Source organism: Pituophis catenifer, unplaced genomic scaffold, assembly GCF_029215685.1.
Source record: "Pituophis catenifer annectens isolate HBS135680 unplaced genomic scaffold, rPitCat1.0.hap2 SCAF_11, whole genome shotgun sequence".
NCBI classification, from domain to species: domain Eukaryota; kingdom Metazoa; phylum Chordata; class Lepidosauria; order Squamata; family Colubridae; genus Pituophis; species Pituophis catenifer.
In genome coordinates, this window is record NW_027256891.1 from 24910097 (window position 1) to 24922200 (window position 12104).

The window sequence follows — 12104 nt, forward strand, 5'->3', positions numbered from 1 at the left end:
GAATTCTATTCTGTTCTGTTCTGTTCTGTTCTATTCTATTCTGTTCTGTTCTGTTCTGTTCTACTCTACTCTACTCTACTCTACTCTACTCTACTCTACTCTACTCTACTCTACTCTACTCTACTCTATTCTATTCTATTCAGGATTTAAGAAGAAGTGGTGCTCTTCCTGGTTTTGAGGAGGTAGACCATAAAAAGTTCTCTTTTATCACTTCCACATTCTGTTTTTTTTCCCCAAAAGGAAGAGTGAGACCTCGGATGCCAAAAGGGGGAAGAAACGCATTGCGAAAAGTCAGTTCCGATATCCATTTGCATCTCTGGCTTGTATTCCACGAGTGACCTCTTTGTAGAGGGAATACAACGCATTGTAAAATACAGCGCAGGCCATTCTGGTTAAATTTTAATCCAGATGTATTTATTGCGGAGTTTTGACATTAGCAGCTGGAGGCAGCGAATTTCTGTAGGAAGTGCGGCGCAGTCACTGGGCACAAACCGGGTGTGACAGGTTCCTCTGGACACTGACACTTCTCTGCCTTGTGTTTTTAATTTATACACACACACACACACACACACACACACACACACACACACAGAGAGAGAGAGAGAGAGAGAGAGAGAGAGAGAGAGAGAGAGAGAGAGAGAGAGAGAGGGTACAGGTAGTCCTTGATTTATGACCATAATTGAGCCTCAAATTTCTGTTAAGACTTCCAAAAAGACCTCCCTTCCAACTCTATTGTTCTGTATTCTGTAATAATATATGGGGTTTCCCCCAAATGAACCCTAACATCAGGGGTGAAATTCCAGAATTTCCGGTAGGCCCATTTTTCACTCTCCCCAAGCCTCTGTGCACACCCTGGATTTACCTGCATCCAAAACGGGCCGTGTGGAAACTCCTGGGATGTGAGGATGTACATATCAAAATAAATAGGATCCTGCATCTTTTGAGAAGGCTTACTTTATTTATTTTTGCCCATGGTGGATTTAATTTGAAAAATCTATCCAGAGTGCTTGTCTAAAACCCGCACGATCATTTTTCTTTCAGTTTAAATCAAGCTGCAAAGAATTTGACTGTGCTATCAATAAAAACTGTAAATAAATTTGTTTCGCCATAAACCCCCAAAAAAGCAGTGCTGAGCTAGCTATTTCAGTGAAAGCCCCCAAAGAAGGGAGGACTTTCCTGAATATCAGGTATTGGATCACACTGCATCCAATTTTGGTCACCACGATGTGAAAAAGAGACTCTAGAAAGAGTGCAGAGAAGAGCAAGAAAGATGATTGGGGACTTGAGGCTAAAACATGTGAAGAACGGTTGCTGGAACTGGGTATGTCTAGTCTAATGAAAGGAAGGAGTAAGGTAAAGGTTCCCCTGGCACATATGTGCTAGTCGTTCCCGACTCTAGGGGGCAGTGCTCATCTCCGTTTCAAAGCCGAAGAGCCAGCGCTGTCCAAAGACGTCTCCATGGTCATGTGGCCGGCATGACTAAACACCAAAGGCGCACAGAAAGCTGTTACCTTCCCACCAAAGGTGGTCCCTATTTTTCTACTTGCATTTTTTACGTGCTTTCGTAAACTGCTAGGTTGGCAGAAGCTGGGACAAGTAATGGGAGCTCACCCCGTTACATGGCACTAGGGATTCGAACTGCTGAACTGCCAACCTTTCGATCGACAAGCTTAGCCACTGAGCCACCATGTCCCTTAAAGATGTAGAGTAGAGTAGAGTAGAGTAGAGTAGAGTAGAGTAGAGTAGAGTAGAGTAGAATAGAATAGAATAGAATAGAATAGAATAGAATAGAATAGAATAGAATAGAATAGAATTCTTTATTGATCAGGTATGATTGGACACACAAGGAATTTGTCTTCGGTTCATAAGCTCTCATTGTACATAAAAGCTATAAGTGATAAATCATGGGTGACATGATAGCAGTGTTGCAATATCCCAGGGGCTGCCTCAAAGAAGAGGGAGTCAATCTATTCTCCAAAGCACCTGAAAACAGGAAAAGAAGCAATGGGTGGAAACTGATCAAGGAGAGAAGCAACCTGGAACTAAGGAGAAATTTCCTGACCGTGAGAAAAATTCATCAGTGGAACAACTCCAGAAGTTGTGGATGCTCCAACACTGGAAGTTTTAAAGAAGTGATTGGACAACCATTTGTCTGAAATGATATAGGGGGTCCTGCCTGAGCAGGGGGTTAGACTAGAAGACCTCCAAGGTCCCTTCCAACTCTGCTATTCTCATTCTAAAGTAAAAATCTGATCAGCGGCATACCAGATATCAATACACCGAAGACGACTGGGTATTAAAACAATCCGTCATCTACACCGTGAAGGAAAATAGCATAGACTGTCCAACACAAAGAGACAAATATATATATATATATATATATATATATAACCTTTTTAGTTATGTATCTCTTGCTGTTGAACTGGAGAGGTTCAATTTTGTTGATTTAAGTTTTTCTTAAAAAAGAAAAAGAAAGAGCAAAGGGCTAGCAAGAAATGCATGAAGATGCGCCTGTATCTGATCTGGGGGCGAAGAGAGCAAGATAAATTGGGATGAAGTTAACATCCTCGGTGGAATAACAATACTCCGTCTTGCGATTGGTTTCTTTGCAGGCGGAAAAGCAGCTTCAGAAAAGCTACGGGGTCCAGCCAGACTTCAACCGGACAGCTGTCCTCGGCCAGGAGACCACCCCTCACGGAAGGCTGGGTTCTGGTAGTAGTTCCACCCCGTGTACGCCAGCTTTGCAACGAGCGGTGGTGGCCCAGGTGGGAAATTCTCCCCATTTTGATCTGACCCAGGGCGGGGGGTGGGGGTGGGATAGCTTGGTCATTCTCACCATCCCTTTGATCAGAAAGGTCTACACCAGCGGCCTCCAACCTTTTGAGGCACCAGGGAGCGTGGATTTTTCCGTGGACTGGAGGGTTTCGCCTGCTGCCTGCCCCATCTCGCGGATGGGGCTTCGATAGTTTCCGTGGCCCGGTTTCTGGACCCGGGGGATGGGGGGACCCCTGGTCTACACAATAGTTGAGAGAACTTCTTGAGATGATGCTACCAAGCCCTAAATGATTTGAGGTCAGGTTATCTGAAGGACCTGCTTGTCCCACGAGTCTGTACTTTCTCCAATTGGATCCAAAAGATTAGGTATGCTGCAGGTCCCATCAGCCAAAGTGGGTCGGCTGAAGACGGGCCTTTTCGGCAATAGCCTTGCCTTCTGGATTATCCGCTCCTCAGAGATCAGGATGGCCCCAACTCTGCTAGCCTTTTGTATGGCTCTAAAAACTTGGCTGTGTTCCCATTGTGGGGGAGGGGCACTGAATATGTCACGTTCTTCTTTCCTGGCTTTATTGTTGACTGGCCAAGTATCTAAGCTGCCATGCATATTTATTTTTGTATGCATGTGTGCATGTGTGTATCTATATCTATATCTATATCTATATCTATATCTATATCTATATCTATATCTATATCTATATCTATATCTATATGTATGAGTTGTAAGCCACCCAGAGTCATTGATTGAGATGGGGTCTGTATGTGTGTGTGTGAGGGAGGGAGGGAGGGAGGGAGGAAGGAAGGAAGGAAGGAAGGAAGGAAGGAAGGAAGGAAGGAAGGAAGGAAGGAAAAAGGGAGGGAAGGAGTGAGAGAGAGAGAGAGGGAGGAAGGGAGGATTATAATGTATGTGGAAGGAAGAATTTTTATGAGGCAGGGAGGGAAGGAAGGAAGGAAAAAGGAGGGAGGGAAGGAGGGAGAGAGAGAGGGAGGAAGGGAGGAAGATTATAATAATATAAGGATTATATTTAGAAGGAAGGAAGGAAGGAAGGAAGGAAGGAAGGAAGGAAGGAAGGAAGGAAGGAAGGAAGGAAGGAAGGAAGGAAAAAGGGAGGGAAGGAAAGATAATTGGCTGCAGGTAGATTGAATGGTGCATGCCCGCATATGAGAACAGAATCCCTTGCGTGCACCATATAGTTGCTTCCTGATCAAAAGGCTATACAGAAATCTAACCACTAGCTAACCAAGCCTGTTAGAATTTAATGTTGGACATTTTATCCAACATTTACAGATGCAAAGGTAATTTTTTCCCCAAGCTCTCTTTTAGGATGGGTCTATCCTTAAATCCACTACTAGCATGATTCCAAAGGCTTTCCAGTTCTAATGTTTTAATTCCTCTGCCAATTTAGAGTGTATTATGATTATTATTATTTGCTACAATTGGAGGAGGGAAACCTAGAGAATTTTATTTGCCACCCTTCCTCAACAGTTTAAGACAGCTCTATTCTGATAGGACAATCTATTTTTCTTCTTAATCCAGTCTTTTGGGACTCCCAAAAAAAACCCACTGGCCATTTAGTTCCTTTCCAATGTGAAGATTATGTCATGTCATCCTGTCCTTTCCACCTGCTTTGGCAATTGTCAGACCAATTAATCACTTGTCTTCTTCACCTCCACCGCCAGCTTCATATCTCTTCTCCTTTTCCCACCCTCTCCCAACGGACAAAGCTGTCCGAATCCAGCCTCCACTGGGCTGGCTTTGATTGAGATGTTCCAGGGTTGGTCAATACCGCATTGTTCCTCCGAAATTGATACACCTGCTTCTGAGCAACACAACGTCTGCTCAGATTTATGATTCAGTTCTCGAATACAGCTCGTCTGCCTGGAATCCGCACTTTCTATCGGACATTAATACAATTGAGCGAGTCCAGAGGTATTTCACGAGAAGAGTCCTCCACTCCTCTGCTCACCAGGCTTGAAATATTGGGCTTGGACAACTACAGTGTGATGGCGTTCGGGAAAAAACTGTTCTTGTGTCTAGTTGTTCTGGTGTGCAGTGCTCTATAGCGTCAGTTGAAACAATTTATGTCCAGGATGCGAGGGGTCTGTAAATATATTCACAGCCCTCTTTTTGACTCGTGCAGTATACAGGTCCTCAATGGGAGGCAGGTTGGTAGCAATGACATTTTCTGGAGATGCCCTTGCCAATGTCTAATTGCCATTTTGGAGTCTCCTATCTCCCAGGAAGATGGCTGATTTTTAGCTTGAAGGACGTAGTTGCAGTTGAGCGCTAGCTTCTGCGTTGGCAGCCAACTGTTTTCAGCTCTCTCGTAATCCCCTCTATCCTTCCCCATTTTTATAGCAACTGCCAGTGGCGTGGAGATAGACAAATGGATGATGTGATATCGTGCGACATCCCTGCTTTTAATTTTATTTCTTCCTTGCAAAGATAGAAGGAAAAAATTTGGAGCTCTATCCATTGGATTCCCAAAAGGTTCTGCCTTCTGCCTTAATTTTATTTTTATTTTTTTGTCCCTTTTGCTGGTGGCCTCACATATGCCACAATTGTCCTTTATTCTGCCTGGTTTTAAAATGCAGATTTGTCGAGTTTTTCGCTTACATTTTCTGGCTCCTCTGCCACTCCCCTCCCAGGGGTGCTATTCAACAGGTGCTGACAGGTTCTGGAGAACCGGTAGCGGAAATTTTGAGTAGTTCAGAGAACCGGCAAATACCACCTCTGGATGGCCGCAGAGTGGGGTGAGAATGGAGATTTTGCAATATCCTTCCCCTGGAGTGGGGAGGGAATGGGGATTTTGCAGTATCCTTCCCCTGGAGTGGGGTGGGAATGGAGATTTTGCAGTATCCTTCCCCTAGAGTGGGGAGGGAATGGAGATTTTGCAGTATCCTTCCCCTGGAGTGGGGAGGGAATGGAGATTTTGCAGTATCCTTCTCCTGGAGTAGGGAGGGAATGGAGATTTTGCAGTATCCTTCTCCTGGAGTGGGGAGGGAGTGAGGATTTTACAGTATCCTTCCCCTGGAGTGGGGAGGGAATGGGGTTTTGCAGTATCCTTCCCCTGGAGTGGGGACAGAATGGGGATTTTGCAGTATCCTTCCCCTGGAGTGGGGACAGAATGGGGATTTTGCAGTATCCTTCCCCTGGAGTGGGGAGGGAATGGAGATTTTGCAGTATCCTTCTCCTGGAGTGGGGAGGGAGTGGGGATTTTACAGTATCCTTCCCCTGGAGTGGGGAGGGAATGGGGTTTTGCAGTATCCTTCCCCTGGAGTGGGGACAGAATGGGGATTTTGCAGTATCCTTCCCCTGGAGTGGGGACAGAATGGGGATTTTGCAGTATCCTTCCCCTGCCACGCCCACCAATCCACGCCCACCAAGCCACACCTAGCCCATCAAGCCATGCCCACAGAACCGGTAGTAAAAAAAATTGCATTCCACCACTGTCCCCACCTCACTCTATCCCTCTTTCCTTACTTATCCCAGAGTGCCAACATGAATGTTGCTCTAGAAAGTAAGCAAAATTCAGCATCCTTTGGATTTGCGCTGGAGCGAAATGTTAATGGAAAGGTTGAAAGGTTTTTATTGCTGACGGATGGACGGATGCCAATAGACTAGTAGGTACCAGCCTGCTCCGAAGCACCGCGGTGAAATAAAGCAATCTGATTTCTTTTTATTTCATTTTTTTTCATCCGAAAGAGCAGACTTGCAGCGCACGGAGATAGAAAGATGTTATGGCCCTTAATCAGTTGCGACTCGGAGGAGAGAAATGTCGGCCGGTGAATAAAGAATACCCCTCTTGAGGGGGGCCGGATCCTTCTCGCCAGGCGAGATCTGATGGAGAAGCCAAATTGAAAGGCTCTAGCTACGGGCTCTCCTCTCGTAATTCTGCCAGGATCTATGATGTGCAGAATCCCAGTGAATCAAATTCAACTGCGATTGTGGGCAAACAGGGTCGGGAGAAGACATCAATCTACGGTAGGGTTCCCGAGCAAAACTTGTCTTCTTCTCGGGAGAAAGGCAGATGGACCGTTTCCCCCCCCACCCCACCCCCACCCCGCCATCTCTTCTGTTACTTCTGCCCTACTACGCTTCCTTCTGATGAGGAAAGTGATTAACATCAGCCTCGGAATGTCACGGAGAGACCACAGCCTGTGATGTGTTACTGTCGCCGAAGCACTGTTTGCGGCTGAAAGTTCTTTTGGCGTGGAATTGGATAGATGGATGGCTGTTTTCCCCCTCCAAATAAGTCTATTAGGCCTAGCAGGAGCTTTCTTTCGATATAAACAAAGACGGCGGGTTGTTGGGAAATAATGAGGTGTTGCTGAATTGTGGTTGCGTTTTGGAAAGACTCCAGAGCAGGGATGGGTAACCTTTTCCGGACTGAGTGCCCAAACTGTACACGCACCCCCGAACCTCCAAAATGCAGTGTCCCATCCCCATGCATGCATCCGTGGGGCCCCCCGCACACACACCCTGCCTTCCCTGCATTCACAACGTGCCCCCACACGTGCCCCCCGCACATGCATGTGCCCCCCCCCACGCGTGCCCCACAGGCGTGGTTTCTAATTTTTTTTTACTAGTGGTTCTGTGAGCGTGGCTTATTTTGTGGGCATCGTTTGATGGTCATGTGGCAATTCTTTAGGATTTAGCAGAGGTACTGGTCTACCAGGTTTTTAACTGCTTGCAGAGCTGTACCGGTCTACCCATTTATTTTTGGAGGCACCGGTCTGCCCACTGCTTTTTAGAGGCACCGGTCTGCCCACTGCCCACTGTTTTTCAAGCGCACTGCCTTTTAACACTGATCAGCTGTAGGGCGGCCCTTTGAAGCCCCGCGGGAAGAGTTTAAACAGGTTTTTTCCTTCTAGCCAATCAGCTGGGACTCGGGAGGCAGCGAATAGATTGGGGGTGGGGCCAAATAAAAGGTAAGAATAATGCGGGGTGGGTGAGTGGGAGGGCCCAGCTCCCAAACAAAGAGAACCGGTTCGGTGACGTCATATCGTCACTGCTACCGGCTCGGCTGAACCGGGCTGAACCGGCAGGAATCCACCACTGGTGCCCCCGTCCCACGTGCATGTAAAACAGAGACAGGATGACCAGCTGGCTAGCGGGACGCACGCACGCATGCACGGTGGAGCTGAACTGGGGTGACGGCTCATGTGCCCACAGAGAGGGCCCACCGTGCCACTTGTGCCACGCGTGCCACAGGTTCACCATCATGGCTCTATAGAGTTTCAAGTGTGAACTCAGGGGTTCTTCTACAGGTTGCTGACTCCTGGTCTAAGAGTCTGGTTGGCATTCCTCAACATACGACCACAACGGAGCCCAACATTTCTGTTGCGAAGAGAGACGGTTGTTAAGTCAGTTTTGCCAGTTTTGTCGGCTTTAAACTGTGATTTTTGCAAATCGCTTCTTAACAGTTGTTAAATGAGTGAGACGGTTGTTCGGTGAATTTGGCGTCCCTGTTGACTTTGATCATCAGAAGGTCGCAAAAGGTGATCCCATGACCCTGGGACACTACGACCGTCATAAATATGAGCTGGTTGCCAAGCCTCCAAAATATTAACCACGTGACCATGGGGACGTAAGTGTGAAAAATGGTCTTACGTCACTTTTTTCAGTGCCGTTGTAACTTCAAACTTGTCACTAAGCGAACTCCCGTAAGTCAAGAACTATCTGTACAGGGATGGAAAAGACAGTAGACATAAAATTGGATCAAGAAATGGCAGGTGAATCACTCAATGGCTGATCTGATTAACAGAGCTTAACCCTGGGGGCCAAGAATGCAGAGGGGAAGCAAATTTGAATAATTCACAGCAACTGAAATAGACTGGAAAATTCCCCATCGTTCCCAAGACTCTGTATTTACCAAAGATTAGCCATAATAATAATAATAATAATAATAATAATAATAATAATAATAGTAATATCTGTATCATTTTTGATCTTGATTTGATCAGCTGGGCGGGGCTTAAGAGACAACTAAGATGGTCCTTGTTAGGCCCATCCCGATCAAAAATCGGGATCACACATTTAAGTTCTAGTTAAGATGATTTATTGCTCATGAAATACGCAAGAATCTAGCCAACGAACAGTCAGCAGTAAACTAATTGTCCGTAGCTAAGAGTTAACAGAATTCAAGAAGGGTTTACACATTTTACCTTAATTTCATTTCATATCTCATATTTCATCTGCATGTTTAAATAAGAGAACAGGAAGATAAACAATATTATTTGATATGGGATTTATTTTATCAATGGATAGATAATAAAACATGGAGATGAAATATGAGATATGAAATGAAATTAAGATAAAATGGATTTAGACTGCTTGTGGCAACATAACAACTCCAGGCTGATTACTCTCTTGACTCTGCCCCCAGGTGGTGCCCGTCCTTCTCCTAATCCTCCTTGGTCTGATCCACAGGGCAAGTCTTGTGTTATGAAATGGATAAGCCTATCACTTAAAGCTTAGGATTCCCCAGCCTTGTATAAACAGAGCGAATTTTTTTTTTATTTGATTTATATGCCGCCCTTCTCTGGAGACTCAGGGCGGCTTACAATGCGTTAAGCAATAGCCTTCATCCTTTTGTATATTTTATACAAAGTCAGCTTATTGCCCCCACAAACTGGGTCCTCATTTCACCTACCTTAGAAAGGATGGAAGGCTGAGTCAACCTTGAGCCTTGGAGAGATTCGAACCAGCAGTAAATTGCAGGCAGCTGTGTTAATAACAGGGTGCGTAGACCACTGTACTATCAAGGCTCTTTGAAATTAATGGTGCAAATTAGTTGTGACACCATGGAGGAGATCGGCTCTACTTCCTCCGGGTGATATCGTCTTGACAAAAAACCTTAAGAACCGGACTGCAAGTAGTCTTTCCGGAAGATTTCCCTGCGGTGTGAGTCTGCGGGCCAGACCAACAGCTGCGCTTCTGACTGCTGCCAGTTTGATTTACCAAAATAGCCTCCATGATGATGGCGTCGTTTGTATCTCGCGGCTCGTCATTTATAATCCACAGTTGTGCCAGCAGCAGTTTCTTAAGCACCGTGTTTTAGGGGGGAAAAAATAATAATAATAGAATAACAGCCATCATCACCGGAAAATTTCTCTCTGCTTCTTTTCCTATATCCAGAATGAAAACCTCCGAACGAGTTGGGACGTGTGTCATCGCAGTTTGTTGTCTGACGTCGCTGTCACACCCCTGAGCCCAAGCCAGGATGAGGTGTTTTGGAGTCTGTCTCAGGCTGAAGAACAACCCCCAAAGGTAACCAAATTTTGGAAGAACCTTTTGGAAGAAAGAGATGATATAAAGTAAAGGGTATATTATAGGACAGTGATGGCGAACCTTTTTATTTATTTATTTTTAATTTGATTTATATGCCGCCCTTCTCCGGAGACTCAGGGCGGCTTACAATGCTCTAAGCAATAGCCTTCATACTTTTGTATATTTATACAAAGTCAGTTTATTGCCCCCACAATCTGGGTCCTCATTTTACTTACCTTTGAAAGGATGGAAGGCTGAGTCAACCTTGAGCCTGGTGGGATTTGAACTTGCAGTAATTGCAGGCAGCTTTTTATTTTCATTTTTTCCCTCCTCTTGGAGGTCTTTCCTAGGCAAGCTTAGTGTGGTACCCATTTAACAGATTAACAGAGTTGGAAGGGACCTTGTAGGCAGGGGTGAAATTCAAAATTTTTCCCTACCGGTTCTGTGGGCGTGGCTTGGTGGGCGTGGCAGGGGAAGGATACTGCAAAATCTCCATTCCCTCCCCACTCCTGGGGGAAGGATATTGCAAAATCTCCATTCCCTCCCCACTCTGGGGCCAGCCAGAGGTGGCATTTGCCAGTTCTCCAAACTACTCAAAATTTCCGCTACCAGTTCTCCAGAACCTGTCAGAACCTGCTGGATTTCCTTGTAGGTCATCTTCTCTCTGTGGCAGCCCCTCAAATATTGGAAGACTGCTATCCTGTCTCCCCTGGTCCTTCTCTTCACTAGACTAGCCATGCCCAGTTCCTGCAACCGTTCATCGTATGTTTTAGCCTCCAGTCCCCTCGTCATCCTGGTTGCTCTTCTCTGCACTCTTTCTAGAGTCTCAGTATCTTTTTTCATAGTGTGGTGACCAAAACTGGATGCAGGATTCTAGGTGTGGTCTTACTAAGGTCTTACTTTTATCAAATAGCCAAGGGAATTCTGGGAGTTGAAATCCACACAATCTGACTGAGGTTGAGAAACGCCAATCTAGATGATACTATAAAACAATTGCAGATGTAATCAGTTCTGACTTTCTTGGACTTTCAATCTTTGAAGGTTCCTCAAAGGACAACCTCAACGTTTTACACCAGAGATCAACAGAGTTTCCCTTCAAGGTGGGTGCAATTCCTTCTCATATCGGTATGCGTCAATGGTGAGATTCAATTTTTTTTACTACTGGTTCTGTGGGCGTGGCTTGGTTGGAGTGGCAGGGGAAGGATACTGTAAAATCCCCATACCCACCCCACTCCAGAGGAAGGATATTGTAAAATCTCCACTCTGCAGGGGAAGGATACTTTAAAATATCCATTCCCACCCCACTCCAGGGGAAGGATACTGTAAAATCCCCATTCCCACCCCACTCCAGGGGAAGGATACTGTAAAATCCCCCTTCCCACCCCACTCCAGAGGAAGGATATTGTAAAATCTCCATTCCCTACCCACTCCAGGGGAAGGTTACTGCAAAATCCTCATTTCCTCCCGATCAGCTGGGACTCGGGAGGCAGAGAATACATGGGGGTGGGGCCAGCCAGAGGTGGTATTTACCGGTTTTCCGAACTACTCAAAATTTCCGCTACCAGTTCTCCAGAACTGGTCAGAACCTGCTGAAACCCAACTCTGGTATGCATGCAGTTGAGCGGTCTTTCAGAAAAGTGTAGCTTTGGTCCAACTTCAAAAGTCCTTTGCGAGCCAACAGACAACAAATTGTCGTCTGCGGAAGCTTGTAGCGTGAAGGCGAGAAGAGAGGGATGGAGGAAGCCGAGAGAAAGAAGTGGAGAAAGGAAGGGAGAAAAGTTAAAGGTGAAAGCTGACCACTTCTGGAACCGAAGAAAACCACTTTGTTGTAATTCCTAAGAGCTGAGCTCAACTCATAGACATTTTTTTACTTTTTAGCTAGAAGAAGGGAAAGGCAGTAACTCTGTTCTGGTTTAAATTTTGTTCCAAGTCGGTCGGGGAAGAATTTGAGGATTGTAATGCTCACCTGACATTTGAGATGAGCATTATAAGAGTAGTATTTCCAAACCTTGATGGTCTCTCCAGGACTTTTTGATACTTTTAATGGAAATGTTGTCAC

At 45.6% G+C, this 12104-nt stretch overlaps 1 protein-coding gene across 1 annotated transcript in view; it reads left to right on the forward strand.

Annotated features, from left to right (window-relative positions):
• NRK (Nik related kinase) overlaps nucleotides 1-12104 on the forward strand; it is a 74036-nt gene that overhangs the window by 28871 nt on the left and 33061 nt on the right. The window contains exons 13-15 of the mRNA XM_070951778.1: nucleotides 2613-2765; nucleotides 9914-10045; nucleotides 11087-11145. Of these exons, the coding sequence (XP_070807879.1) occupies nucleotides 2613-2765; nucleotides 9914-10045; nucleotides 11087-11145 (344 nt within the window). The remainder of the gene's footprint in view (nucleotides 1-2612; nucleotides 2766-9913; nucleotides 10046-11086; nucleotides 11146-12104) is intronic.